The 27,480-nt window shown below is 36.4% G+C and overlaps 4 protein-coding genes and 1 non-coding gene across 6 annotated transcripts; 3 read left to right on the forward strand and 2 right to left on the reverse strand.

Moving 5' to 3' along the window:
- Positions 1-1,151: 1,151 nt before the first annotated feature.
- Positions 1,152-5,560, forward strand: TRH1 (Potassium transporter family protein). Its single transcript, XM_089607330.1, has 9 exons — positions 1,152-1,404; positions 1,505-1,753; positions 1,823-1,873; positions 2,001-2,261; positions 2,347-2,399; positions 3,257-3,371; positions 3,633-3,887; positions 3,970-4,435; positions 4,640-5,560. The coding sequence occupies exons 1-9, from the start codon at positions 1,152-1,154 to the stop codon at positions 5,286-5,288; spliced, it is 2,352 nt and encodes a 783-aa protein (XP_089463456.1). The 3' UTR covers positions 5,289-5,560.
- Positions 5,561-7,257: 1,697 nt separating this feature from the next.
- LOC149405598 (CAAX amino terminal protease family protein) lies at positions 7,258-10,247 on the forward strand. Of its 2 annotated transcripts, none has more exons than XM_089607332.1 (4): positions 7,258-7,626; positions 8,219-8,431; positions 8,963-9,050; positions 9,120-10,247. In XM_089607332.1, the coding sequence occupies exons 2-4, from the start codon at positions 8,349-8,351 to the stop codon at positions 9,786-9,788; spliced, it is 840 nt and encodes a 279-aa protein (XP_089463458.1). In that variant the 5' UTR covers positions 7,258-7,626; positions 8,219-8,348; the 3' UTR covers positions 9,789-10,247. The 2 variants fall into 2 exon arrangements, with proteins under 2 accessions (XP_089463458.1, XP_089463457.1); XM_089607331.1 differs by having other exon boundaries at positions 7,259-7,626; positions 8,979-9,050.
- An 893-nt stretch (positions 10,248-11,140) lies between these two features.
- Positions 11,141-11,224, reverse strand: TRNAL-CAA (transfer RNA leucine (anticodon CAA)). The gene has a single exon. It is a non-coding gene; the product is annotated as a tRNA-Leu (tRNA).
- Positions 11,225-14,023: 2,799 nt separating this feature from the next.
- On the forward strand, positions 14,024-21,493 carry DAA1 (P-loop containing nucleoside triphosphate hydrolases superfamily protein). Its single transcript, XM_089607333.1, has 16 exons — positions 14,024-14,667; positions 15,760-15,881; positions 15,967-16,055; positions 16,584-16,619; positions 16,704-16,797; positions 16,897-16,945; positions 17,039-17,136; positions 17,240-17,304; positions 17,451-17,965; positions 18,041-18,128; positions 18,476-18,619; positions 19,091-19,659; positions 20,237-20,375; positions 20,465-20,533; positions 20,658-20,801; positions 21,108-21,493. The coding sequence occupies exons 1-16, from the start codon at positions 14,453-14,455 to the stop codon at positions 21,219-21,221; spliced, it is 2,550 nt and encodes an 849-aa protein (XP_089463459.1). The 5' UTR covers positions 14,024-14,452; the 3' UTR covers positions 21,222-21,493.
- A 1,536-nt stretch (positions 21,494-23,029) lies between these two features.
- Positions 23,030-25,122, reverse strand: LOC149405601 (reticulon-like protein B3). Its single transcript, XM_089607334.1, has 5 exons — positions 24,743-25,122; positions 24,102-24,282; positions 23,856-23,997; positions 23,536-23,605; positions 23,030-23,439 (listed from the first exon to the last, which is right to left on the reverse strand). Exons 1-5 carry the CDS (start codon positions 24,951-24,953, stop codon positions 23,270-23,272), a joined length of 774 nt encoding a protein of 257 aa, XP_089463460.1. The 5' UTR covers positions 24,954-25,122; the 3' UTR covers positions 23,030-23,269.
- Positions 25,123-27,480: the final 2,358 nt, after the last annotated feature.

Here is a 27,480-nt window from a genome sequence, read left to right on the forward strand (position 1 = left end):
TAATGCTCATTTTTAGTGTGAAATTTTTAGGTAAATGTGAGGGGAAAAAAAAAAAACACATGAAAGCATAACAGGCTCTTTTTACAATAGACTGAATAGAGTATGGCAATTAATGGCTTTTTAAAAGTTTGGGAATGGTTTTCTCAAAAAAAAAAAAAAAAAGTTTGGGAATGGCATGGGGAACGACTTGTCGTTCAAATTATAAATAAACGACATGTCGCAATACAGCTTAACCCGCAACACACGGGATCTGCTCGTTATCACAGTTTCACACCAATCAACAGATCATTGATCCATTCGATTTAGAGTTATAATTAAAACAATTATTACACACACACACACACACACACAAAAATATATATATATATATATATATATATATATATATATATATCTCACAGAATTTGCACTACTTTATCATCATTTTTTTTTTAATCTCGGTTTCTCTATTTGATATCTCTCTCGCTCAAGAATCGAAAGACGCCGAGAGCGAAGACCGTGGCGGTCAATCCGAAGATTCCAAACCAGTCATGGTAACGAAGACTCAACTCTCCAACTTTCTGTTCGGTTCTTAAGAAGGAAATACACGTTTTCCTGTGTATTTGATTTCGTTCAGCTCGATGTAGCACTGTTCGCGTTATCGGAGGATAATTAATTCGAACGAATAGTAGCGCGATTGTTTTTTTTGGTTGTTATTGGATTCGAAAGCCGTAGGAGAACAATTTTCGAGCTCGGTAAATGGATTCTTGATCAAATGCGTGTAATGGAATGAATTCTGTTTCAGAGGTTTGATCTAGATTGTTATTATATTATATTATAGTTATAGTTCCACGGTGAAGAGTATAAAGAATCGGTTGATAAATCAAGGTTTTGATTGGAGGACTTATTCGAGTATTCATGCTGAATTAGTAGAGCACACTAATTCATTACCATTCTGAATTCTGATATCTTGTTCTGTATTAGATTCAAACTGAAAGTAGTGGAATACCATATCGTTTTCGATGTTGAAGGATTACGGTCCAATGTGATTGAAATTACTGGCTATAGGCATTGATTGTGATGGCCTTAATATCGTATGTTACGGTGGCAATGCATTGTTTATATAATTGTTAGTTCAGATTGCCCTCTTGATTTATGCTTTATTTGTTTATATGGTTAAGCAGATCGAGAGAAGAGGCAGATGGAGTGGCCTCTTCTTGGTGTATCAGAGTCTGGGCTTGGTTTTTGGAAACTTGAGCATTTCCCCGCTTTATGTGTATAGAAGTATATTCTCTCAGCACATGCAAAAATATCCTGCTGAGGATGTTACATTTGGGGCGTTTTCGATGATCTTTTGGACTCTTACTTTTCTTTCGTTGTTCAAGTATGTTGTCATTGTGTTGAGGGCAGATGATAATGGTGAAGGTACGTTTCAGTGTGCGATTTGTGATTATATACGGTGCTGTATAAGCTTTGTACGTATCTATTATTTGTGATGTTTTGTGATTGTGTTGTTGATTCATAGGAGGGATTATTGCATTGTACTCGCTCCTATGTAGAAATGCAAAGCTCTGTCTTCTTCCTAACCTTCAAGCTTCGGATGAGGAGATTTCCACCTATAATTACCCGGGTCACTCAAACAGGAATTCACCTACTTCGTCGCTCAGAAGATTCATCGAGAAGCGTAAAAAATCGAAAACCATTTTGCTTGTTCTAGTTTTGTTAGGTGCTTCTATGGTGGTTAGTATCGGCATCCTTGCACCTGCGATTTCAGGTAGATGCACTTTCTGTAACTTTCAAAAGTGTCGGAAATAATTATTGATATAGTGCATTGGTTTTGCAGTTTTTTCTTCGGTTGAAGGGCTCAAATTTCGGGCCAACAGTGGGCAGAGCCGTAAGTTTCGGAATTTTTTGATAAATAAACAAATATTCTATCTAAGACCAAAATTTGTGTGCAAGTGTTGCTTTCTTCAAGTCTTGAATGCTTTAGCAGTTAATAATGAGCTTTACAATAAAAACAGATCCGGTGGTCATTATTGCCTGCACGTTGTTGGTATTACTTTTCCTGTTGCAACACCGTGGTTTTCACAAGGTGTCGTTCATGTTTGCGCCTATTGTAATCCTATGGTTGCTGTCCATTGCTGGTATCGGACTCTACAATGTTTTGAAGTGGAATCCAGCGGTATATCGAGCTCTTTCTCCGTTCTACATTTACAAATATTTTAAAGTTTCGGGCAGAGACGGTTGGATTTCTCTAGGAGGAGTTCTTTTATGCCTTACCGGTAAGTGTGGTGAAATTTGGGGTTTCTGCCTAAGATTTTCCTTGATACTAAATCTATCATTGCCAACGTTACTTGCAATATGTAGGAAGTGAGGCAATGTTTGCGGATCTTGGCCACTTCACTACAACATCAATCAGGGTATGGTGACCTAATTTCGCAGAACAAGTTTTCTTTGGTTTCTATTATGTGGACAGATTTACATTGAAAAGACTGATAATTTATGCCATTTAATTCCTATATATATAAAGACCTTATGATCACTCTGATAGTTTAATGGGTTATTAAGTTATATAGCCACACAGATATAGTGGATTGAGATATAGCCCACATTTGGTTAATTTCTTGTAAATAGCCAAGTAAACTTATTAACAGATTAATAAAAGCCTTATTTAACCCAACCAAACATATATTTTAGGTAGTTAATAGGCTGCCACGTATGCAAGTTGGCTATTTACAAAGTATTTACCAAAGGTTGGCTAATTTACAATTCTTATAGTTTAAGTGGCTTACGTAGCCAATTTTTTGTAGTTTAATTGTCACGACAATGATTTAGTAGGAGAAAATTAAAGGTACATTGATATGAATCTTAGCGACCTGTAGACATTGAGATTTTATTTTATTTTAGGCTAAAAAATGAATCCGAATATAGCTAATTAGTCTCTTTTAATGTAATATTTGTCCAATTTGTGAGGCTAAGAAGCTGATTCTGAGCACGTTCCTTTTTCCTTCTTGAAACAAATATTAAGGGATTATTTCCCTATAGACCTGAACCCTTAGATGGCCGTGATATATATTTCCACCCAAAGGTTCTGCTAAACATTATTTTCTGAAAATATATGTAGGTAGTGATAATACTAATAACAAAACTATGTGTTTTTTTTTTTTCCCCCATATTCGTGAAGTAGCTCGGCTTGATCTGAGCCTGAAAAATTCTTAATTTTGGGTGGGTTTAATTATTTGCTTATCACATATTGCTAAACCTACTGATATTCCAGGTTGGATTTTCTTGTATCATCTATCCCTGTCTGGTACTTCAATACATGGGACAAGCTGCGTTCCTTTCAAAGAATTTATCTGCAGCACCAATGAGCTTCTATGCTTCTGTTCCCGGTAAGTATGTGCACGCAGAACCTCAAAATGTTTGAATCCATACTTGATAAATTCTGCATATTACTGTTCTCCTATACGTCATTTTTTCTCTCCTATGTCAATATAGCCGAGAGGAGAAAAAGTATTTGACAATTGAACATCCTTCAGGAAGAAAAAAAAACCCATCTGTATTTGGTGCATTTATTTATGGTTAATGTAAGACGTATTTTCTAAAGGCGTATTTATAATTTTGTTTACAGAATGTTCTTGCTGTGTTTGTAGATCCCATCTTTTGGCCAGTTCTTGTTGTGGCGATTCTGGCTGCGATTGTTGCTAGTCAGGGAGTTATCTCATCGACACTCTCAATCATAAAAGAATGCCATTCCTATGGATGGTTCCCCCGTGTTAAGATTGTCAATTCCAGGAGATGGTTTTCTGGTCAGATATACATTCCAGAACTAAACTGGATTATCATGATTCTCAGCCTTATCGTCACAATGGGGTTTCGTGACACTAATCGGCTCGGAAATTCTTATGGTAGGTAAACGAACAACATGAAATATAGTTTAACTATTTCCTAGGTTTAATTCTTAACTCGAAACTGATTTTCATATATCAGGCTTTGCGTATACGACAATGATAATCGTGACAACGTTGCTGACATCGCTGGTCATTAACCTGGTCTGGCAGAAGTCGATCCTGATTTCACTCGCCTTCTGTTTACTCTTCGGACCGCTCGAGATGATCTTCTTCTCGTCTTCTTGGGTGAGACTACCGAAAGGCGGGTGGTTCCCTCTCGTGTTCTCCGTCATGTTCTCGGCGGCCATGTTCGTCTGGCAATACGGGTTGAGGAAGAAATACCTCTTCGACTCCCACAACAAGCTCTCGACTCGGTGGGTCCTCTCTCTCGGCCCAAATCTCGGGATCATAAGGGTCCCCGGGATCGGACTCATATACACCGAGCTAGCCACCGCGGTCCCAGCCACGTTCTCTCACTTCTTGACGACCTTACCGGCCTTTTACCAAGTCGCCGTGTTCGTCTGCGTCAAGACCGTCCCAGTCTCCCACGTGCCCATCGAGGAGCGGTACTGATACGCACTAGATATTTTTCTTGTATTGATTGGAATATGAATGACAAAAAAAATACAAAAGGTATCGGACATTCGATAGGTCCGTGCTCTCCAAAATGGAAATTCCTTTCTAACAAAGTACTTTCAGATTCTATTTAACGCTTTTTCCCTCTTAATCTCATTTATTTATAGGCTTACTAACAATCCCGGTCCTAATAGGTACCTCATCGGCCGGATCGGACCAAAGTCGTACCGAATGTACCGGTGCATAATCCGAAACGGGTACAAAGACACGTTCAAAAACGGTGGCGACTTCGAGAACGACCTCGTGATGAGCATCGCCGAGTTCATCCAAATGGAGGCCGAGGGGTCCGAGTCTCTCGAGGGAAACCTGGACGGTCGAATGGCCATAGTCAGAACCTCCCAGAAGTTCGGGACCAGGCTCGTCATGTCCGAGTCTTGCCTGACCACCCTCGAGGCTCGGAGCAAGAACGCTCAGCCGCCGAAATCGGTGGTCGTGAGCGACTACAAATCCCCGACTCTGCTGAGCCTTCAGGCGAGCTACGAGCTCGAGTCGCCCCAGCTCGAGAGCCGTCAGAGGCGGGTCCGGTTCGAACTCTCCGACACGAAGTATAAGGACCCGAACGTGAAGGAAGAGCTCTCCGAGCTTGTCAAGGCAAACTGCACCGGAGTGACTTACGTGATCGGACACTCTCACATCAAAGCGAAGTCGAACTCGTCGTTTCTTCACAAGTTTGCGGTCAATGTCGCGTATTCTTTCCTCCGCAAGAACTGTCGTTCTCCGGCGGTGGCTCTCAACATCCCTCACATCTGTCTCATCGAGGTCGGAATGAAATACAGTCTTTAATGGTGCCTTTTTCTCAACTCTGCCACTGACTTTCTTTTTTGGAAAAAAAAAATATAAATAAAAGAAAATTAGTTTTTAGTTTTGGTTCCGGGAATATATGACTTCACACTCAAGTGTGTTTGACGTTTGGGAATTCAGTTTTGTCCGTCATTTGTTTGTATTTGTTTTGTAGAGTTGAATATTGATACAAAAGAGTGATTGGATATAGCATGAATGAATAAAACCATGTATGAATATGATGTACCAAAGGTTGGATCTTTGCTATTTGGATATATGTCATTTTTATGGCGAGATCTTATACTAAAACGCTTTTTTTTTGGTACCCCTAAAGGGCATTATAAAGCACGTAAACTTTTTGTTTTTTGTTTTTTTTTTTTTCTTTTTTTTTTTTCCCTTCTATTCCTTAATGATGATGAAATGTTACCTTTCGTTTTTTTCATTATGTATATCCTTCCATTTTGTTCCCTCTTTTTGTATATACGGTTATGCCAAAAAGCTTATTTGTCTTCTCATTTGTCGAGACATGCCTGGATAAAGACAAGGATTAATGATTAATTTATGTAAAACATTGTAGCTTAGAGTCCAATTATTCCCTGAAATTCTTACAAGCAAGACTTTTCTTAATTGTACGAGTACAATTTATTCCCCAAATTGTCACCACAACTCAAGTTCATCCCTTGAATCAAGCCTGATTCACGACTTCAAATAAAATACCACTATTCTTTTTTCTTTATCTTTTTTTTTTTTTTTTAAATAATACCCCTCTATTCTATATATAGGAGAAATGTTAGATAAATGGATATTAAATCAATTATAGAACTCCTATTTATATAATAAAGGTAAATAAATTTACATAATCCACGATTTGTCAACTTAGTTAATTGCTTAGTCTATTAATAACAATAAAGAATAAAGTTTTAACCAATCAACAAGTTATTAGCTGGGTTCATTAAAAAAAGAAACACGAGTTTTGTGTTCGATATTTTATAAGATTGTAAATGTTGGTACGTTTGATTTCATTTGAGTTTGTGACTTAGTGTGTGTGCCTGCCCTCTCACTTTCATGATGGCATATATCGTTGTTTCTTATACTCTCTGTGCAAAGTTGCTATATCAATTTATTTTTCTTCAAGAATATTTTATATTACAGCAAATTGTATCACGTATTGTATAACGTTTTGCTTTGTATTGGAAATGGTTTAATTGGCTTAAACTATATTGTTAAATGAGTACTTTTAATTTTTTATACATTAATTGTAATTGTATTGAACATATATCTATTGTATATGATTAATTATATTAGTTTATAGGATAGGGATATTAGGTTAATAATCAACGTCATGTCGGTAATTGTATATCAACTATCAAGGAAATCCAATCTATACAAAATGATATCGATATTGAAATCTTTACAAAATACTAACCGGTATACCAATCGAAAAACAATAAATTCGTATTTTACCATAAAGACTAACACAATTCGTATCAATGAAGCGGCCTTCATGGGAATCTGTAATTTTATTTAGAAAATAATCGCACTCTTAAGAGTGTTTTTTTTTTACATTTTTTAAGTGACAAATAAGATAATTAATATGTTTAAACTTATAATTACTAAATATATTAAAATTTTAATGGAAGATAATCGCTCGTCTATTTCACATCGCTAATTCCACAAAGATAAAAATGATGGTGTGCTATGTGATTGAAAGGAGGTTGTTATGATCTCTCATTAGAAGAAAGAAATAAATATACGAACCTGATTATTTGAAAAAAAAAAAAAAAAAAAAAAAAAAAAAAAGACTTGCTAGTCAAACATCGGATAGTATTACTTGGAAATAGTAAACGATAAATCCAAAGTGAAGTCTTGTTTCCTTTCCAAATACCCCTCAATCTCATCCAGAAATAAATTTAAAATAAAAAGATTTTTTTTTTTTTTTACAGCATTTAGTTTTCTATTAAACATCGAAGAAGTCTCTGCTTATTTTTATCTTATTTTATATAATTATTTTAATTGTGAATCAACAAGGAAAATAGCTCGGCTCTCTCACTCACTCCCTCACAGCCGTCAAAAGAGACGATCCGAACCGTACGGCAACTTCGATGCGAACCTTCGAGAATCGGATTCCGAGTCACTGACTCGTCCGGCGATTCCACCGAGTTGAAGGAGCGAGCGAGAGAGAAGAATGTTGAGCTCGCCTTGCTCCCATGCTCTCCTCCGTCGCCCGTATCTTCCTCCGGCGCCGACACCGATTTCTAGGGTTTCGAACCGCCCTAGAGTCAAGTTTCCCATCACTCGAACGCTTCGAATCTTCGAATCTCATTCCAGGCCATCCACCAAAGTAAGTTTGCTCAATCCTTTGTTCGTTTCCTCGATTTTTTAATTTTATTCAGTGTATTGAAATTTCCGGATGAATTAATAGAATTTTTGTTAGCTCAAAGCTCATTTTTTTTTATGGATGTGAAAACAAATCTGTTCTTCGTGATTATTAGCTTAGGAAGTACAGTACTTTCTTTTTTAGGGATAATTTGAAGCCTTATTGTTGACGAATGCTATTCGAAGTTTTTTTTTTTTTTTTTTGGGTAATTCTGGAAATTTTATTTGTTTTATGTATTTTCAACTTGCTAATTGAACCATTTATTAGTTCCAGCTCAGCTCTGGATGACTTGGTAGTATCTATGGAGCTATTTTGTGTTCATTAGTAACTCATCCTTTTTCTGTGAAGGATTTTAGTGGATCTTTTATCTGTGAGTAATTGTGAGTGTTCATAGTCTCTGACTTAATTTGGTTGTAGAGATGCAAAATTTTAGAGTTGAGTCACTGATTCCCAACTCTGGGAGCTTGTGCGCGTATAGGTAGATAGAGCCTTGTGAGGAAGGCTTATAGTTCCTTCTAGGGTAGGGTGTAATAATGGCTATGGAATTGCTCTGCAGGAATGGAAAAGAATTTCGTGTTTCAGAAATGAAAATTTCTCATCGGATACTAAAAAGCCTGAATTCGTTGAACACCCTGAGTCCGAGGAGATCGTAAAGTCAGAAATCCAGAAGTCAGAATTTGTTGAACATGCAGTTTCTGAGGAATTTGTTGAGACCGAATGCAAGAATTCACAAGCGACCAAGAAAACATTGCCGTCCAGGATTCAAGAGGTAATAGTAATGTCGCTTTTTTATTAGCTCATATGTTTAATTCCTCTTTTTATTTTAATCGTTAGGACTGTAGTCTTATTGGATGGAAAAAACTTATTTTACATAAGAAAAGAGAAATATCAAAATTTATGTTGTAAGAAAAGAACCATGAATTCCAGTGCGTTCTTGTGTGGTATGGAAGTTGTGGCTTTATAATCTATTTACCCATAATAAATAGAAAAAGGCAGTGGTAGACAATTCTCAATTTCTGTGACAGAATTTAGGCACGTGTTAGACTTAGACCCAACAAAATGTTTGCTGTACTTGAAAATCGTCGGGGGGTTTTGATTACCAAGGTCACTTTATACTTGTTGTAATCGCGTGCTGAGGAGATTTCCGGGGTCGAAAAACGGTCATTGGATTACATGTTCAATCCCAAAACCTCTTTTGCTCACGAGCGTTCGATACTCAGCGCATTAGTGTCTTTAATTCTCTCCTAAAATAGAAACAGATGAATATTTTTGAATGATGTCAAAAGGTGTTGCTTACCAGATTGCTCTCACTTCAGGCTGCCAAGTCAGTTGTTAGGTCAATCGAGACTAGGTGGGCTGTACCATGGACGGCAGAGACGATAATGCAGGTAAGTTCTCACCGTAAAATACACACACACTTACAGAGATTATTAAAATAAATAAATTATACCACACAGGTCATGCTTCTATGGGTCGCTGCGTTCTGCTTCATAGGCTCGTCAATGGTTCCGTTCTTAGCCCACGTCACGCGTCTCAACCGTGACACGCTGACCCTCCGAGGCCAAGCCCTCTTCAGCCTGTTGACCGACATAACCGAAGGGCTCGCCGGAATCGCGATCCTCCACCGCTGCCTATCGCGGTTCCGTCCCCTTCCCCCGGACTGGTTCAGGTTCAGCATGAAGGGAAACTGGTACATTGACGTGGCTCTCGGCTGCCTAATGTTCCCGCTCGTGAACGGCCTCTCCCACTTCAACCTCAAACTGTTGCCCATTTTGCCCTCCACCCCGATCGCCCTCTCCAGCGTCGAACAGTCCGTGATGGCCTGCGATCGGGTCGCGATGGCTCTTTACGTGATCGTGGTCTCGGTCTGCGCTCCCGTGTGGGAGGAGATTGTCTTTCGGGGCTTTCTCTTGCCCTCTCTCACAAAGTACATGCCCGTCTGGTGCGCGATTCTGGTGAGCTCGGTCGTTTTTGCTCTTGCCCATTTCAACGTCCAGAGAATGCTTCCGCTCATATTCCTCGGGATCGTCATGGGCGCCGTGTTTGCTCGGTCGAGGAATCTGATTCCGTCGATGCTCTTGCACAGCCTTTGGAATAGCTTTGTGTTTCTAGACCTAATGAAGTAGGCTATTCTTCTTGCATATATACGATCAGGCCCGTCGTTCGTGAAATCCTAGTTCAGGAGAAAGAAAAGAAAAAGAAAAAAAAAAGCTGTTGGAAGGGTTGGTTATTAATGAGCTCCTCGAAAGGTCGGTCGAAGTCTGAAACGCAGTCAGCTTTCTATCTCCGGCTAACGAAAAGGGTGACGAAAAAAAAAAAAAAAAAATTTGTTTTCAGGGAACCAATTTGGAGCTCTTTCATCTGCTTGATGATGATGGTATTGTAGCATGCGTTTGCAATGGATAAAGAAACGCTTTTTTTTTTTTTTTTTTTTTGTATATTACCAATTTCTTTAGGACTATAAAGCTAGAATCATAAAGTTCTTTGTAGTATGATTAAAAAAAGTCCTCCATTTGTTTTTAGTCTTCTTTTCCTTCGATTCTTTTTTGTGGAACAATGGAAATTCACGTCGCAATTCTTGAAAACTAGTTAGTTCATTTATATCATGGACATGGAAGGAGACTGTAAAAGGACCGCTTTTATCCAATTGTTTTAGCTAGGTCAAATGATTAGTTTGTTAAAACAAAAAAAAATGGAGTTGAATTAGTGTTATATGACCATGTTGATTAGCTAATCTCCTCCCAAAATATAACCTGTTGTGGAAATTCTTGAGAGGGAATGAACACTATAATTGAATTAAATTTAGGAAAAATAATATCAAATTGATTAGTAAAATAGCCAAAAGTTTCAGTTTTGTAAAAAAATTGTGGACACTTTGATTAATATTTTTGATGATTTACATAAGTAATTTATCATTTTTATTTAAATATAACAATAGGGTCTTGTTTAGCTCAAATACCCTTCCTTTATCAACAAGCTTGCCGTTTACCTTGTTGACAAACTAAGCCTCCTTGCTCTTACTAAAAAAAAAAAAAAGCAGTCTCGATAGAGAGAACCTGAACATCATCGAATTATAGTCTGAGCATAAAAAAAAAAAAAAAAAAAAAAAAAAGAAGCGAACGAATTTTGTCAGAAGTGGGATTTGAATTAAATTTAGGAAAAATAATATCAAATTGATTAGTAAAATAGCCAAAAGTTTCAGTTTTGTAAAAAAATTGTGGACACTTTGATTAATATTTTTGATGATTTACATAAGTAATTTATCATTTTTATTTAAATATAACAATAGGGTCTTGTTTAGCTCAAATACCCTTCCTTTATCAACAAGCTTGCCGTTTACCTTGTTGACAAACTAAGCCTCCTTGCTCTTACTAAAAAAAAAAAAAAGCAGTCTCGATAGAGAGAACCTGAACATCATCGAATTATAGTCTGAGCATAAAAAAAAAAAAAAAAAAAAAAAAAAGAAGCGAACGAATTTTGTCAGAAGTGGGATTTGAACCCACGCCCTCTTTCGAAGACCAGAACTTGAGTCTGGCGCCTTAGACCACTCGGCCATCCTGACTTGATGTCCATGTTTACGCAAGTAATTAGATAAATATAATTTGAATAAGTATCGAATTTGCTTCTTCCTCTTTTCTCCATTTTTGTTGATGTCCAAGTTTACACAAACATATGCTCTAAATTTTTGTTACACTTGCTCTTTTGAATTCTGTACGAGAAATAGATAAATATAAAATAAATTCACTTGTCATCCAAGATTATTCAAAATTACATTTAAATCCCTCCTTAGTAAAGGATTGTCAAGCCGAAGTTTTTATTTTTATTTTTTATGTTTGGCCATATCCGAAGTTATTTAGTTGCTCACAAGGCCTGCACAAAAGGCGGGACATCACTGATAAAAAAAAAATCACAAACATTTAGAACGAAAAACTCATTGACAAAACTCGTCGCCAACCCCCTCGATAATTCGTTGAGGTATCGTTGGATAGGAAATACGGAGAGATAGCACTAAAAAAAAGGGACGATAAGACAACAAAAAGAAACAACACTACAAGGAAGCTATGCACAATAAAAGGAAAAGAATACCAACCCGACAGAGATCACAAGCAAGAGCGACGACGAGGGAAGTGACCGGCGATCGATCCACCTTAGACATCTCGGACGAAGGAATCATCTCGAAAGCTTCGGCACCCGCCGGACAAAGTTTTCGCTCACGAGCGACCTCGTTTTGTCAGCCATTGTACCTAAAAAAATGTGCAAAAGGTAAATAAAATATGCATGAACGACACGGGAAGCCCAAATGCAACCATCGTAAACATCGATGGAAGAGGCGACACAGACGACCTCTGAATCACGACCGACGACTGATAAAGATGCCACCCGATCCTTGCCCACAAACCCTCGCCTTGGTATTGAGTCACAAGACGATCGGAATAAAAAAAATCATCGATAAAGGGATCGAGGGGCACGACGGTCCGAACCGGGTTTGCGCGAAATGAACAAGAGACAGGGCCGGCCTTGGGCTAAGGCGGGGGGCCCCATATTTGAATGGGTCCCAAAAAAATTTATATATTTAATGTTATTAATTTTTTTTCAGAGTTCTTTTTTGTTTTATATTTAAATTTTTATTGTTATCAAAAGGCCCCAAAATGTTTATTCGCCTAGGGCCCCGGATGAGTTCGGACCGGCCCTGACAAGAGATATTTTCAAAAGTAACCAAGACGGGTGTAGAACCACTCGTCCTGCCAACCTGGGTCCCTATCCGAGAGGTCCTCGAGCGCCTTCCCATTCTCATTCCTATTTCGAAAGAAAAATGACCCTTTGGTGCCAGTGCTCCCTATGCTTCCTTCGAAACCAAAGAGCATATCAAGCAATCATGATCAAATAACTCTCAAGAAATGAACAGATAAGAGGTTGCGGAGGAAGCTGGAGATCATACAATGAACCGCTTACGGAAAAACTCAATCCGCCGCAGAGTCATTACGCTCATCACATCAAGACCGAAAAACGGTCCCACTCGGAACCGCGTCATTGGCTGAATCATCGCTGCAAGTCATTGCACCGTTCTTAGCCACGTCATTAATATCGTTTGAACCCTCCGGTGCCGAATGGGAAGGTGAGTCCACAATCCACGGTTGTACCATTAGCATTAAGATTTGAGAGCTCCGATTCTAAATCAGCTTTGTAACACACCCTAATATCAATTAAATCATTCAACGTGTGATCTCAATCATCTCATACTATTTAAATTTGAGACTAGTATGTAGCTTGTATTGAACAAAAAATTGCAATAAATTATATATTGAAGGTGAAAACGTGTCAATATAGGAATTGTGGGATATTACTAAGGACACGTAAAGGCACAACTAAGTATTCCATATCCAGTGTTAGAGTGACATGAAATATCGATGCTCATCCGATTTGAATAAAAATCACTATGATTTATTGCACACAAATTTTATAATAAAGAGAAGCAAGGTGATGGGAATTGACTTTTAATCCCGTAACAGATGTCCTTATTATAAACTCAAGTTTTTTTTTCGTTTTAGAATGAATATTTTCTCTAAACGTGGATTATGTGTTAAATAGCTACAAAATTACATGTTTATCATGTTTTAATTTTATGAGGTTAAAAACCCGTATTTTTTTATAATAGACATCTAGTCATAGTTTACACAATTTCACATGATAAAAAAATTACTTTTAAAATTACGACTAAAACTGCCTCTGATCGAAATAGTACTACAAATATATTTGAAAATTTTGTTATGATCAATAACGTATAAAAATTAGCTTTAATTCAATAGCGTAATGTTATAAACTATGATTTGTGAGATCAAAAAATCTCAAAATGCATAATTAAATGAGAAAAATTATAATTATGCTGTGTTTCTCACATACCATTGTAGTTTAACGCAAAAACAAATAAATGTAAGTCTCATAATTATTTTATTCATTAATGATAGTTTGGTCTAACCAGCTAGATATTTTAAATTTCAAAAATTTCAAATATAAACCCAATTTTCATGTGTTATTTCACCAATTTATTTGAGTTGGGATGAAGCTGCATTAGTTTTAACTTTAAGACCGAATATGCAAGCAAAGTAAAAGATAAAGGACTGAGTTGGGTAATAACAGAATAGAATTTGAAATACTTACGTCAAAGAGACGTCAAAACTGTCAAACCGTAACATAGAACCGCCTGAGAAGTGACACGTAAGAAAGTTTGTATGGCAAAATATATTTATTTTAATCATTTCTCTCTCTCTCTCTCTCTCTCTCTCTCTCTCTCTCTCAAACCAAAACAGCAGTTGAAGAGAGAGCCATAAAAAGCGGGAACAAAATAAAAATACATATACACAGAGACACACAGTCTCTCTCTCTCTCTCTCTATATTCTCCGCCGCCATAGAAAATCTCATCCGCCGATCTCCGGCGATCGGTTTCTCTCTCCTAGATCCGTTTATTTTGCACAACCCTATATATAGCTCGCTATTCGCTCACACTGAAAACACAAACCAAACAGACAACTTTTTCTAATCCAAGCTTGAGAGAAAAACCGCGTGAATCGGAGATCTCTATTTCTCTCTCTCTCTCTCTCTACGAATTCAGACATCGATCGTGAATTTAATTTTTACTTATCTCTCTGAATTTAATTTTTTTTTTATTACAAGACGAAGAAGATCGAAGAGCGAGGGAGGGTTTTTGTAGGTCCCACTTTAAATAACAATAAGATATTAAAAATAAATAAATAAATAAATAAAAGTCTGGTTTGTTCTGTGGAGAGGGAAATGGAACAGAAGGGATATTTGTTATCGGCGTTGGGGGTTGGGGTTGGAGTGGGAGTCGGGCTTGGGCTTGCTTCGGGTCAGACCGTCGGAAAATGGGCCGGAAATGGGCCGTCAAACGCCGTGACTCTGGAGCGAATGGAACAAGAGATGCTACGACGTGTCGTTGAAGGCAGAGAGAGCAAAGTCACTTTTGATGATTTTCCTTACTATCTCAGGTTCCATTCTATTGTCGTTTTCTTTTTGTTATTTCTTTTTCTGGTAATATTAATGAACAATTTTTTTTCATTTTTTGGTCGCAAGTTTTGGATTACGATGCAACATCGAGTGTTTTTTTTTTTTTTTTTGGATGATGTAGATAATTATGGGTATTTGACTAAATTGCATGGATAAAATTATGAATATGTATGATCAGCGTCACGTGGTTCCTTGTTTTGTTGTGGATTCGGATAAGGTTTTTATTTATTAACCTAGGTTTCTGCATTCGCTTTTTTTTTTAATGTATATATAATTATATGAATCATATTGTTCAGATTCTTTTGCTAGTAATAAAGTAATAATCATGTAAGAAATTGTAAAAATGAAGATCAATTTTTATATAGTTGAGAATTTACTATTTTGTTTAAAAAAAAAAAAATCGGATTGTATATATATTGAGTTTCGGATTGTAAAGCTTTCTTATTTTAATAAGATAGTAACCACATTTTTTGTTTCTTTGTTTTGTTTCTAGTTATAGAAAGTGTTTCTCCCAACAATGAATGACGTTAATACTACCTATTCTTCTATTTTTTGCGACTTTTGTCACGAAAACACTAGAGTTTTGTAAAGGAAAAAAAATTCAACATTGTGTTAAAAATATATCACTCATGTCCATGAAAACGTCATAAGTTAGGTTGGGAATTTCAAACTCTTTTAGGGTTTAAGCCTCATTATGATTTTAGTGGCCGAGTCAGAATTTAAACAGGAGCAACATAATTGATAAACATATTAAAATTTAAAAAAAATTAAGGGGTTTGTGAGAATGTTTTTTAGGGAGGCGAATATGAAAAAAATCATATAATTTTGGGCTAAAAATTAAAATAAATATAAAAATGCAATTCATTTTTAAACGTTCAGGAATATTCGCTCTCATTAGAGACCCCCTGTCAATTGTCAAAAAAAAAAAGAGACCCCCTGTAGTCATTCATTTCTATATGCATAAGTATCTAAATCAATTATGTCACATTTGTAATAAAAGGCTTATTTTGCAATTTAACGTTCTTTGCGCTCTTACAGTGATTTTTTTTTTTTTTTTTTTTTGGGTTTTGCAGCGAACAGACTCGAGTGTTGCTAACGAGCGCGGCGTATGTGCATCTTAAACACGCCGAGGTTTATAAATACACGCGAAACCTTTCTCCGGCGAGCCGAGCCATTTTGCTCTCCGGGCCCACAGGTTTTTTGCCACCCTTTGCCCACTAGTTGTTAATATAATTATAGAGAATATTTAATTTTTTTTTTGTTTTGTTATTATTTGTTAGAGCTTTACCAACAAATGCTGGCCAAGGCCTTAGCCCATCACTTTGAGGCCAAGTTGTTGCTCTTGGATGTAACTGACTTTTCACTCAAGGTTTGCCTTTATGCCCCTTTATAATTATTTCTTCGTTTTTTTATCAATAGAAGATATCAGTCATATCTCCCGAGTTTTATGGAAATCTTGCATTTGATGTCGATCACAATCATACTTATGTATTATTAATTGTTGAAAATTTTATATGCGCGAGGTTATTAGTATGATAAGATTTACTTTTATAATGCACATTTTAGTTACTTAACATACAAAAGTTAACTGAAATGCCAATCGAGGGATAACTATATATATAATTATCTATACGAGATAAGTCTAATTTAAAAAAAAAAAAAAAAAAAAAAAACCTAACAAGAAATGTTTATGATAGACTCTAAAATGTAAAGCATTTGAACAGAACTCAGAAAATATGAATGTTATTTTCACTATTTTTTTTAAGATGTTTTACTATATATGTATATTAATTGTTTATTTCTAGAACTCAGAAAATATTAATGATATGTTTTCGCCTTTTATTTTTTGATGATTTTTCTTACTATATGCGTATTTCGGTTGTGTATTTCTATGTAGATTCAGAGCAAATACGGAGGAGCCAACACCGGATCAGTAAGCTTTTTAAGCTTAGAAAATGTTTAAAAGTATATCTAAAAAAGTATATATTTCTAATTAACCACCGCTCTTGTCGTGTAGTCCTTTAAAAGGTCAACATCGGAGTCAATGTTAGAGCAATTCTCGAGCTTGTTCGGCTCGTTCTCTGGCCTTCAACAGAAGGAAGAACCCAAAGGTAAAATTGATCATCTTCTATTAGATTATTGTTTCTTGCGAGTCAAGGAACACGCAATTTTGTTCCGTTCCGTTCTAATCAAAGGAAAAAAAAAATCAGTTTCAGGCTCATTGAGAAGGCAAAGCAGCGGCGTAGACATCAAATCAAAGTACACCAAAAGGACACCAATATATTATTTGTTTTCTTTACATGTATTATTTAAACCTTGTAATTTTTATATAATTAAATCAATGAATTGAAGGGACAGAGAAGGTCAAAGTGCTCCTCCGAAGCTCAGAAGAAACGCCTCCGCCGCGGCCAATATAAGCAACCTTGTCTCTCAGACCTCAGGAAATTTCGGTTCGATTATATTTTCTATTTACCAAGTTTTCTTGTATCGCAAAATCGTCGATATATTCGACAGAAAAACCCGAGCCATATATTTTGATGAATGTCTCTATAGGTCAAATCAAGCGCACAAGTAGTTGGTCTTTCGACGAGAAGCTTCTCATTCAAGCTCTCTACAGAGTAATGTCACTACTCGAACAAACACATTTCGAAATATTTTATAATATAGAGTCGGATAATTCGAACTATGGCTCTATATATTATCGGAACTACCGCAGAAAAAGTTGGTTCATTTTTTTTTTTATATATTTAAACTCATTTTTCAGGTTTTGTCGTCGATTTCGAAAACGAGTCCGATCGTGCTGTACCTCCGAGACGTGGACAGATTTCTGTCGAGGTCTCAGAGGATATACACTCTGTTCCAGAAGATGCTTCAAAAGCTGTCGGGCTCGGTTCTGATCCTCGGCTCGGAGGTCGTGGACCCGAAAGACCACGAGAGAGAGGAGAGAGAGTCGGACGAGAAGCTCTCGGCTCTGTTCACGTACACGATCGAGATCCGGCCGCCGGAGGAGGAGGACGAGTCGCGCCACCTCAGCAGCTGGCGGGCCCAGATCGAGGAGGACGTGAAGATGATCCGAGTCAAGGACAACCGAAACCACATCGTCGAGGTCCTCTCGGCAAACGACCTCGACTGCGACGACCTCGACTCGATCTGCATAGACGATACCATGGCACTAAGCAACTTCATCGAGGAGATCGTCGTCTCGGCTATCTCTTATCACCTCATGAACAACAAGAATCCCGAGTACCGAAACGGGAAGCTCATCATCTCTTCCAAGAGGTAACGGTTTTTTTTTTTGTGAAATTTCCGTTGCTTTATGTACTCTGATCTTTGTTTTTTTTGTGATGATGATAGTTTGTACCATGGATTGAGCATATTCCAAGAACGCAAATCGGATGGTAAAGACTCGATGAAACTGGAAGCGAAACCCGAGAAATCTAAGGTTCGGTATACTTGCTTTATTTAATGATAGAAAATGACTCTAGTAGTATATAAGCTGTTTTAGCTAAAAAGTCAATTGATGATAAAGGAATTGTAAAATAGACAAGGTTTGTTGAAAATTAGTGAAATAGCTAAAATATGCAAGTATCATGTTATAATAATTTTTTTGACATTATGATTAAAAAATTTGAAAATGATAAACTGCTTATAATAATCGTAAAAAATTTTAATCCCGGACTTTGCCTATTTTGCTAAAAACTTGAAACTTTGGTTGCTAACTGATTAACTTCAAATGACTATTTTGTATAATTTTTTTTTTAGAAATTTAATCCATGCTTCTATTTACAGGAATCTGAGGGCAGAGAGACCGTGAAAGCGAAGCCCGAGACGAAAGCCGAAAGTATAACTCCTGAAAACAAACCCGCAGCAGAGAAAGTAGCTCCCGCGGCAAAGGACGGCGTTGATAGTTCAGCTCCGGCGGTGAAAACTCCAGTGAGATCTCTTACATCTAATCACCTTTCATATTTATGTCTTAGTTGTAGAGTAATATTTTAAAAAGTTTGCTATGCTTAGTAATATGTTTGTTGGAGTTTTGGTCGTCCAAAAGTTGGCTTGGACGGCGCAGAAAAATTTGAAATTCACGGGACGTAACTGTCGGCCGAGTAAATCTTCCAATATTTTTATATCGTAATCGATTCACAATTACTAAATTTCTCTCATGCGAGGACCAGGGGGCATATGCCGACTTTAAAGTTTTGAAAATTCAAATTTGTACCCCTAATATTTACAAATTGTACACTTACAGCCCAAAATTATATAACTTTTTCATATTCACCCCATAACAATTTAAATCGCGAACTATATTCATAAAAAAAATATAACCATCTATAAATCTTTGTTAACATTTGAATCCTGGCTCCGCCACCGGTCATTGATACATAAAAACTCGAATTCCCGCTCTAGGAAGTAGCGGCGGACAACGAGTTCGAGAAGCGAATAAGACCCGAAGTAATCCCGGCGAGCGAGATCAACGTGACGTTCGCCGACATCGGAGCCCTCGACGAGATCAAAGAGTCCCTCCAAGAGCTCGTTATGCTTCCGCTCCGGCGACCCGACCTCTTCAAGGGCGGGCTTCTGAAACCCTGCCGGGGAATCCTCCTCTTCGGGCCGCCCGGGACCGGAAAAACGATGATGGCGAAAGCCATAGCGCACGAGGCCGGAGCGAGCTTCATCAACGTGTCGATGTCGACGATCACGTCGAAGTGGTTCGGCGAGGACGAGAAGAACGTTAGGGCTCTCTTCACCCTCGCGGCGAAAGTGTCGCCGACGATCATATTCGTGGACGAGGTCGATAGCATGCTCGGCCAGAGGTCGAGGGCCGGCGAGCACGAGGCGATGAGGAAGATCAAGAACGAGTTCATGACTCACTGGGACGGGCTTCTCACCAACCCCGGCGAGAGGATTCTCGTCCTCGCCGCCACTAATCGGCCCTTTGACCTCGACGAGGCCATTATCAGGCGATTCGAAAGAAGGTGAGTTCTTTTTTTTTCAATATTAGATTATATGTACCTCTTTGCTGTTATTTTATATTTTTCCTTTTATTTTTACCCATATGAAACGTTAGAAATTTCTAAATAGCCAACGTTTCGTTAATTTTTTGGTAAAATAGCCACGTAAATCTGTTTACGCATAGTAAATTTCTAGTAAAAACGTTGGTTATGTCATATTTTTGGCTATTTACGAAACATTTATGGCTATTTACAGAAAATTTATAAAACGTTGGTTTAAATGCAAATGCTTATGTTTTTGTGGCTTATATCGCTAAATATTTGTTTATTTTACTGTAAAGTTTTACAAATTAATTAGCCGCCTCTGAGATTTTCTTGTTTACAAATAACTAATGTGAAAAAAAAAAAAACATGAATTATCTTAGTTACGAATTTTAGTGTTCAAAAATTAAAGCAATAAATATATATTGTGAAGGCTGTTTGACCAATCCGACGGGATATGTTTGTTTTGATTAAGATTTCTTCGGTCACAAGTTATCTTTATAATATTCTTTAACAAATCCCGAATTCACATAAATAAAATGGCGGCGCGTATGAACAGAATCTTGGTGGGGCTTCCATCGACGGAGAACAGGGAAATGATAATGAAGACACTGCTGGGAAAGGAAAAAGTGGAAGAAGGGCTGAACTTGAAGGAGCTCGCGAACATGACTGAAGGTTACAGCGGAAGCGATCTCAAGGTATCGCTTTACACGGTCCTTCGATCTTTTACAAAATCATAATGGTTTCGTGTTCATGGATTCATTCATCCTCGTGTCGAAATTCACAGAACCTGTGCACTACCGCTGCGTATCGTCCGGTTAGAGAGCTGATACAGCAAGAGAGGCTCAAGGATTTGGTGTGTTTTATTTATTATTATGACCCCCATTTCAAACAAAAACAAAAAAATCGAATGTGGCGTGAAATTTCGTGAGCCGTTCTAATTTGATCGCGTCTTTTTTTCTCTATTTTTTATTTTTCAGGATAAAAAACGTAGAGCCTCGGATGAGAATGGCTCGGGCGAAACTCCAAGTGCAAATAAGGAAACGGAAATTGCTACGAAAACAGAAAGAGGCATTACTCTCAGGGCTTTAAACATGGAAGATTTCAGACAGGCTAAGAATCAGGCAAGTCTTATATAGTCTTTTAAATGAAGAACATTTTGGTCCTTCAAGCAAAGTAGTCCTAAACTATTTATTTTGCAGTACTTGGGTCTTTTTTTAAGCGAAAAAAAATTGTTCTATGAAAACATATTTAATATATCAGAATAATTTATTTTTCCGAAACAGATAAAAAGCTACAAAATAAATAGTTTTCAGAGGGTTTTGCTACAAATAATGAGCCAAGGATCAAAAATACCAGAATAGAACTATTTTCGCCGAAAAGGCCTTTAATAAATATATCGACACAATCCGTCGGGTTTTTTTTTTCAGGTCGCGGCGAGCTTTGCAGCCGAAGGGTCTGTGATGAGTGAGTTGAAGCAGTGGAACGAGCTGTACGGAGAAGGAGGGTCCAGAAAGAAGCAACAGTTGACTTATTTCCTATGATGAGAAATATGGCTTTTGAAAAAGGGTTTTTCTTTTCTTGGTTCTCAAGCACCAGTAATTGGCTTTCATGGAGCTTTTGCCACGATAGTGTGTGTGATGGTTTTTTAAACTGTATTGTTAGTCTGTAGTTGGTAATAGTACTAATATTTTCAAGTTTGGAATAAGTGGGTTTTTAAAAAAAAAAAAAAAAAAAAAAATTACTACTGGAATAAGTATTGGTTGTTTGTAGACAAAATAAAGACCAGTGAAAGTAATAGCTAATCCTTTCCTTCTGCTAGAACGTTTGCTTTTTTTTACTAGAGTTTATTTGTTGTAAATATTGTATTTTTAAAAGCATATCGCTAGATTTTATTATACAATTAAGAGATGTGTCGTTTAGGTACATAAATGGTTTTCAATTGTCTCTCTCTTTTTTTTTTATCAAGTATCTCAAATGTTAAGCGGTATTTTTTGTCACACACAAAATGTTCTTGAACTTCTGAGGAAACTTCCATTGTGTTATAAATAAACGTCGCAAATATTTTTTTTTTATATTAAAAAAATAGAGACATAAATAATGACGGAGATGTTAGTGTGCAACGCATTGTTTCCATTTCACTTTCAATAACGTAGCATCATAGATTCATAGTATGTTCAAGTGTTCTAGTTTTTTCATCCTAGAGAAGAAAATAGAAGAATTGTTGTTTTATTTTCATTTATTTCCTTAAGGTACAAAGTTGGGGATCACATTGACGTTAAGGCAGTGAATATATATGATCGTATTTGACGCTATTTATTTAGATTTAAATTGTGTGAAAATTGAAGCAATAAAACTGTTTGACAAAATACGTTTTTACCATTTTTTTAATGATAATTAAAGATCTAACACAGCAAAATACACAGTTACCACCTATATCTTGTCTCATGTATTAATTAGATTGCCCAGCCCCTTCTCATCAATGGACTCCTGACGTCTGACGTATACGAAGGAGAAAATATCTTAGTTTGGAGCTACTCTTTTTTTCTTCCCTAAAACACAAGCTTTTTTGAAGTTGCACCATGTTATTCTAATATTTAGATGTAGAATGTAACCTTTTTCTCAAAAAGAAGTTACCTTTTCATTTAAAATGAAATATAAGTTTCCTATTTATATTTACGTATTTAATTAATGAAATTTTACTTATCCCGTAAAAGCTATCGAATATTGCCTTATGATATACAATGGTTTCTCTAATGTAATGCAAGGGAAAATGCAACGTAAAATTTTTTCATAAAAAAATATTAACTGAGACATTAAAGTCTCAATGCCTCAGTGTTATAAAAAAATGTTTTTAAATAATGAGCCAAACCTTATTAAAACTAAATATTCATTGTGTTCAGAAGTTAAAAATTGTAATAAAACATGATAAACATATATGAGAAAGAAAAAAAAAACAGGGAGAGGATCCGAAAACAGTATCAAGAAAGAAAATATCTATATTCTATATAATCATGAACATTTCCCATGTCCTTTCAAAAATAAAAATGAAAATTTCCCATCTAACTCACTAGAAACTTCTTTGCCGTACTCGTAAATATTTAATTAATCAAAGTAAAATCTAAGTAATATATGAGAAAAACAAAATGTGAGGAGCTGAACCGAAAATAATATCAAGGAAGAAAAGTGCCTATATTCTATATATTCATAAATGTTTCCCATCTAACTCACTCGAGCTTTGCCTTGCTCTTAAATCCAAGTTTCAAAAATGACTTTAAAGTGTGCAAACATAGAAACATAGCAAGGTGTGGCAAATTCCATGAAAGTAACATCATATACGCAAGAACAAATGTAAGCCAAAAAAAAATTCCCACATAATAATAAAACCATCCATCAACATTTAGAACCCACTAAAAGGTAGACAAAAATATAGAAGAGGATTCTAGCCAAAGACATGGACACAAGCAGAGCAGAGAAACCCCTCAGACACTACAAAAACTCGGCTATCAGAGTAATAATAATATTTCATGTCAGCAAATAAAGCACATACAATGCATGCATAGAAGATGGTGGGTCAGATTAACAACCACATCTAATCCTTCTTCAATCCCCGTGGAATCTTACTCATAATCTTACTCAACACCTTCACGTCAAACACCGCGTATTGCTTCTTGATCTCGAACATCGCCTTCTCAGCAAACGCATCGACCTTGTCGTCATATTTCTCGTAGATCACGGGCACGGTGTGAAGCAAAACAAACGCTGCAGCGGAAAAGAAAAGAAAAAAACAATTCAGCATATCAAGGTAAAAGAAAGAACTGTATACGAACTAGTTTTGAGAAAAAATGAGCTCGTTACCGATGTAGAACAAGGTCAAGAAGTTGCACCAATTTCCAACAATAGACACAACCCACAAGCCAGCGATCACCTAATTCAGAGTAAAATAAACAACCGCGTAAACATCTTCGTATAATTATATCAGTTTCAATGCATCTCAAAAATTATCTGATGACTGTCACTTGATCACTCTAAATAATTACACAAAACTATTGGGTTTCATGTTTCTATATATAAAGTTCAAGAAAAGCATCACTTTTACAGATAAGCACAGTACGGTAACAAGATGTATATGGACATATTTAAACTGATGAGAGAGAGCACAGTGAAGCGTTACGTACAGAGAGAAACTTCTTCAAATCTTTCCCTGAAGCGATATCACGCAGGATGGCCAAACCTCTGTTGACCTCAATCCTGAACGCATCAGCGATCTGTAGAGCCAGATCCTCGGGAATTTGGACTTCAGGGATGTGCGGGGTGGACCTGAAATCAGAACAATCAAATCATCGATCAACCAACCAACCAATCAACCACCCAATCACAGAACACAGTGGAGTAAAGTAATCAAAGCAAGTTAAGAAGCGCACTTGGTGACGAATTTGGAAGCGTTGGACCACAAGAACAACAATGCGAGAGCGAGAATCAACAAATGGCAAACAAGGGTGAGCAAATGGTACTCGGCCAATTCGAACAGAACCCATATGGCTGTGACGAAGCCGAGAACTCCAGCAGTGACTTTCTTGTTCCTCCACAAGAAGATATCAGCAGCTGCAAAATATCAATCCTTACTGGTGAATAACATAAAATCCTTTCTTTTACGAATTTAGGGAAAAATAAATAAATAAATAAATACATCATTGGCGTAGCAAAGCTAGAACTTAAACCTCATTTATACAAAGAAATTTCAAATGGAGTGATAATTTCACATGTTGTTTTGAAAACAAAGCAAAGGTCACGTATTCAGTTCAATTTTAACATAAAAAAACAGGTTATAGCTCAAACCAATCAGGAAATAGTATCACGAGAAAAAACGAAACAGATCTAGATGAACTAAACAAAGATCAACCAAAATCCAAACAGTAATCCACGGAAATCTGAAAACTTAAACAAAAGCATATCATCTACAATCCAAATCAAAACAAAAATACTCTTTGAGCTTTTGAAACAGAGACAACAAAAGAATCGACAGCAAGAACATAAAAAAAGGCTAAATCGAGAGATCGCATACGTTTTCCTCCGCCGAAGACCTTGTGAACCGGATTCACCCTGCCGAAGAGCCTGAAAATACTCGCCTTCACCGACGAAGAAGACGAAGGCGATTCGTAGCTCTTTTCCTTCTCTTTCTCCTTCTCGCCATCGGAACCCGAATCTCCGCCGCTGAACTTCTCCGTTATCTTCTCCAGAAACGATTCCTCGTGGTGCTCGTTCTTCTCTCCCATTTTCGATTCGAAAATCCAAAGAAGAAATCAAATGAAACGCGTTTCGAAACTACCGATTGAAATGAAACGCAGATCGATTACTCTCTGTCTCTCTCTTTCTCTCTTCACTACTTTCGCAATACAATGAAACTGAAGATCTTTTCCTTTTTTATTCTTTTTTCTTTATGCTCTATTTAAATATCAAGAAAAGTGAGGTTATGTAGATTTAATCTCAGCCGTTCAAAATATTATTAATTCAAAGAACTGTTGGGTACAGTAACGGTACGATTTTTTATACGTTCAAGAATAACGGCCGTTTGCTTATCGACCCGACAATGTCTTGACGGCGTTAAAAATCTGTCCATGTTTCCTGACCTAAAGAAGCGTCGGTGATTTTTTATAGCTAAAACTCACAAGGCTGTGAGGAAATTAGTCTGTGGCTGAGGGACACGTGGGAGGAAAATGACCGACTGGTCATTCATTGGCTTTGGTGAGTTGTTAGTTGTTGATTTAGTAGGTGATGACATAATCAGGGATTATAATAAATGAACAAAACAAAAAAGAAAAAACCTTAGCTCTTAAGTATTTTTTTTTCCACTGAATAATAAAATAGATTCTAGATCTATAGATATTCTATAATGGCGACATGTTGAAGAAAAGAATTGGAGGAGATTTTTCCTTATTAAATAGTGGCGATTCTATTTAATATTAAACGAGGGAATTATAAATTAATATAAACGATATAGTGTTACAAAATAGTATTCGATCCCCCAATGATTCACATAGCGAAGCGGGCTAATATCTAATAAATAATACAGTATATTGGTATATGGTCGACACGTTGCCTTAATATAGGCCACATAAAATTATCATCCCTGTAGAATATTTTGGACCTTGCAAATTTGTGAAGCCTTGAATTACAAGAGCTATTGACAATGTTTACAATCTGATTTCGACAGAATTTCTGATGGTTTGATTATTCATAAATTTTAATTCTCTTTAAACCAATTAGATAAATTTTTTTGAAGAAATTAGGTGTGAAAAAAATTAACATTAAAGATTAATTTATATTAATTTACTTATTAAGGTGAGTGAAAACTCGTACCTATGCTCAGTTATAGACGATACAATATTATAATGTATAAAAAATTTAAAAAAAAATAGCATTTAGATTAATAAAATAAATGGCACCCAAAAAATAGCATTTAGATTAATAAAATAAAAGAAGCCTAACCGAACTTAGTCTAAAACTCTAAATATGTAGAATTTCAAAGAAAATTGATTTCGTCTTATCTTTCTACTAAAATGTGTTTTTTGAAGTGAACATGTCAAGTTTGATAACATTCATGCAAACTAAATGACTTCCATTAATCTAATCTCGGCAGCTAAAAATGATCAAAACTCATATGATTTAGAGAAAAAGGGGATGATTACCAAACGTAAATACGTCCTCAAAAGCTAACCACACAAGCGCATGATAATATTTATATATATATATATATATATATATATATATATATATATTTACACCAAATATGTGAACCCCACAGTCAATTCATTTGTGAATGTCACAAATTAACGATGAAATTATGTAAAGGTACAACTGCTAGAGAACAATTCACCTTAATTTGCTATAATCACAAAGCTACAAATAAATTTTGGGTGGGAAAGGAAGGACAACAAGGCGTAAAAATACTTGACTTTGTGGTGGACATCAGTGCTAATGCCAAGAGCACTTGAGTAACTTTGGCATTGACAAACGGTCCTACTATCATCTTCTTCTTCCCAAAAACGCTCATTGCATTCAAATTAAAATAATTATAAATTCATGGAAGAAAAGAGAGAGAGAGAGAGAGAGAGAGAGAGAGAGAGAGAGAGAGAGAGAGAGAGAGAGAGAGAGAGAGAGAGAGAGAGAGAGAGTACAAAGGAAGAAAAAACCAAACAGACCATCAATTAGGTGAATAATGTGATACCTAAATGCTCTTAACTTGAAGTCCCTCATTATGACGAGGAATGTAAATATCAATATAGTGATGGCAAAAAAAAAAAACAATAAGTTTGAAAGCAAAATGTTATAAATACTAGAAAAGAATGAACGTATCTTAACAAAGGGGGGAAAATGATAATAATATGCATGACATTATATTCTAAGGATACATAAAGTATTTTTTTTCTCGATAAAGATAGCTCAAGATTTTCGATGGATAATGAATATGAAACTCAATTGTACAAACAGCTTATATCTCTTAATAAGATAAAATGAGACCTTAAGATAATAATGATTCTAATTTAAAATTGGATGAAAATATATTGTGTAGAAACTTCCAACGAACGGAATATAAAACACACTAAAATTTGAGCAACTCATTGGCTCTTTCAAAATACCCTCAAAAGTTAATGAATGTGTTGGATCCCCTGTGGCATAGGTTTATGTTTGGCAAAACAAATTATAACAGTTGTTCAAGTCAAAGCTTCAAGAAGTTGTTCAAGCTACTTAAAGAATCGAGGTACTTGAGTCTTTTCTTTTCTGCGCGAAAAAGCAAACTAA

Source organism: Urtica dioica, chromosome 2, assembly GCF_054948205.1.
Source record: "Urtica dioica subsp. dioica isolate 48M chromosome 2, U.dioica_male_clone48M_v1_H2, whole genome shotgun sequence".
In the NCBI taxonomy this organism is placed as follows: Eukaryota; Viridiplantae; Streptophyta; class Magnoliopsida; order Rosales; family Urticaceae; genus Urtica; species Urtica dioica.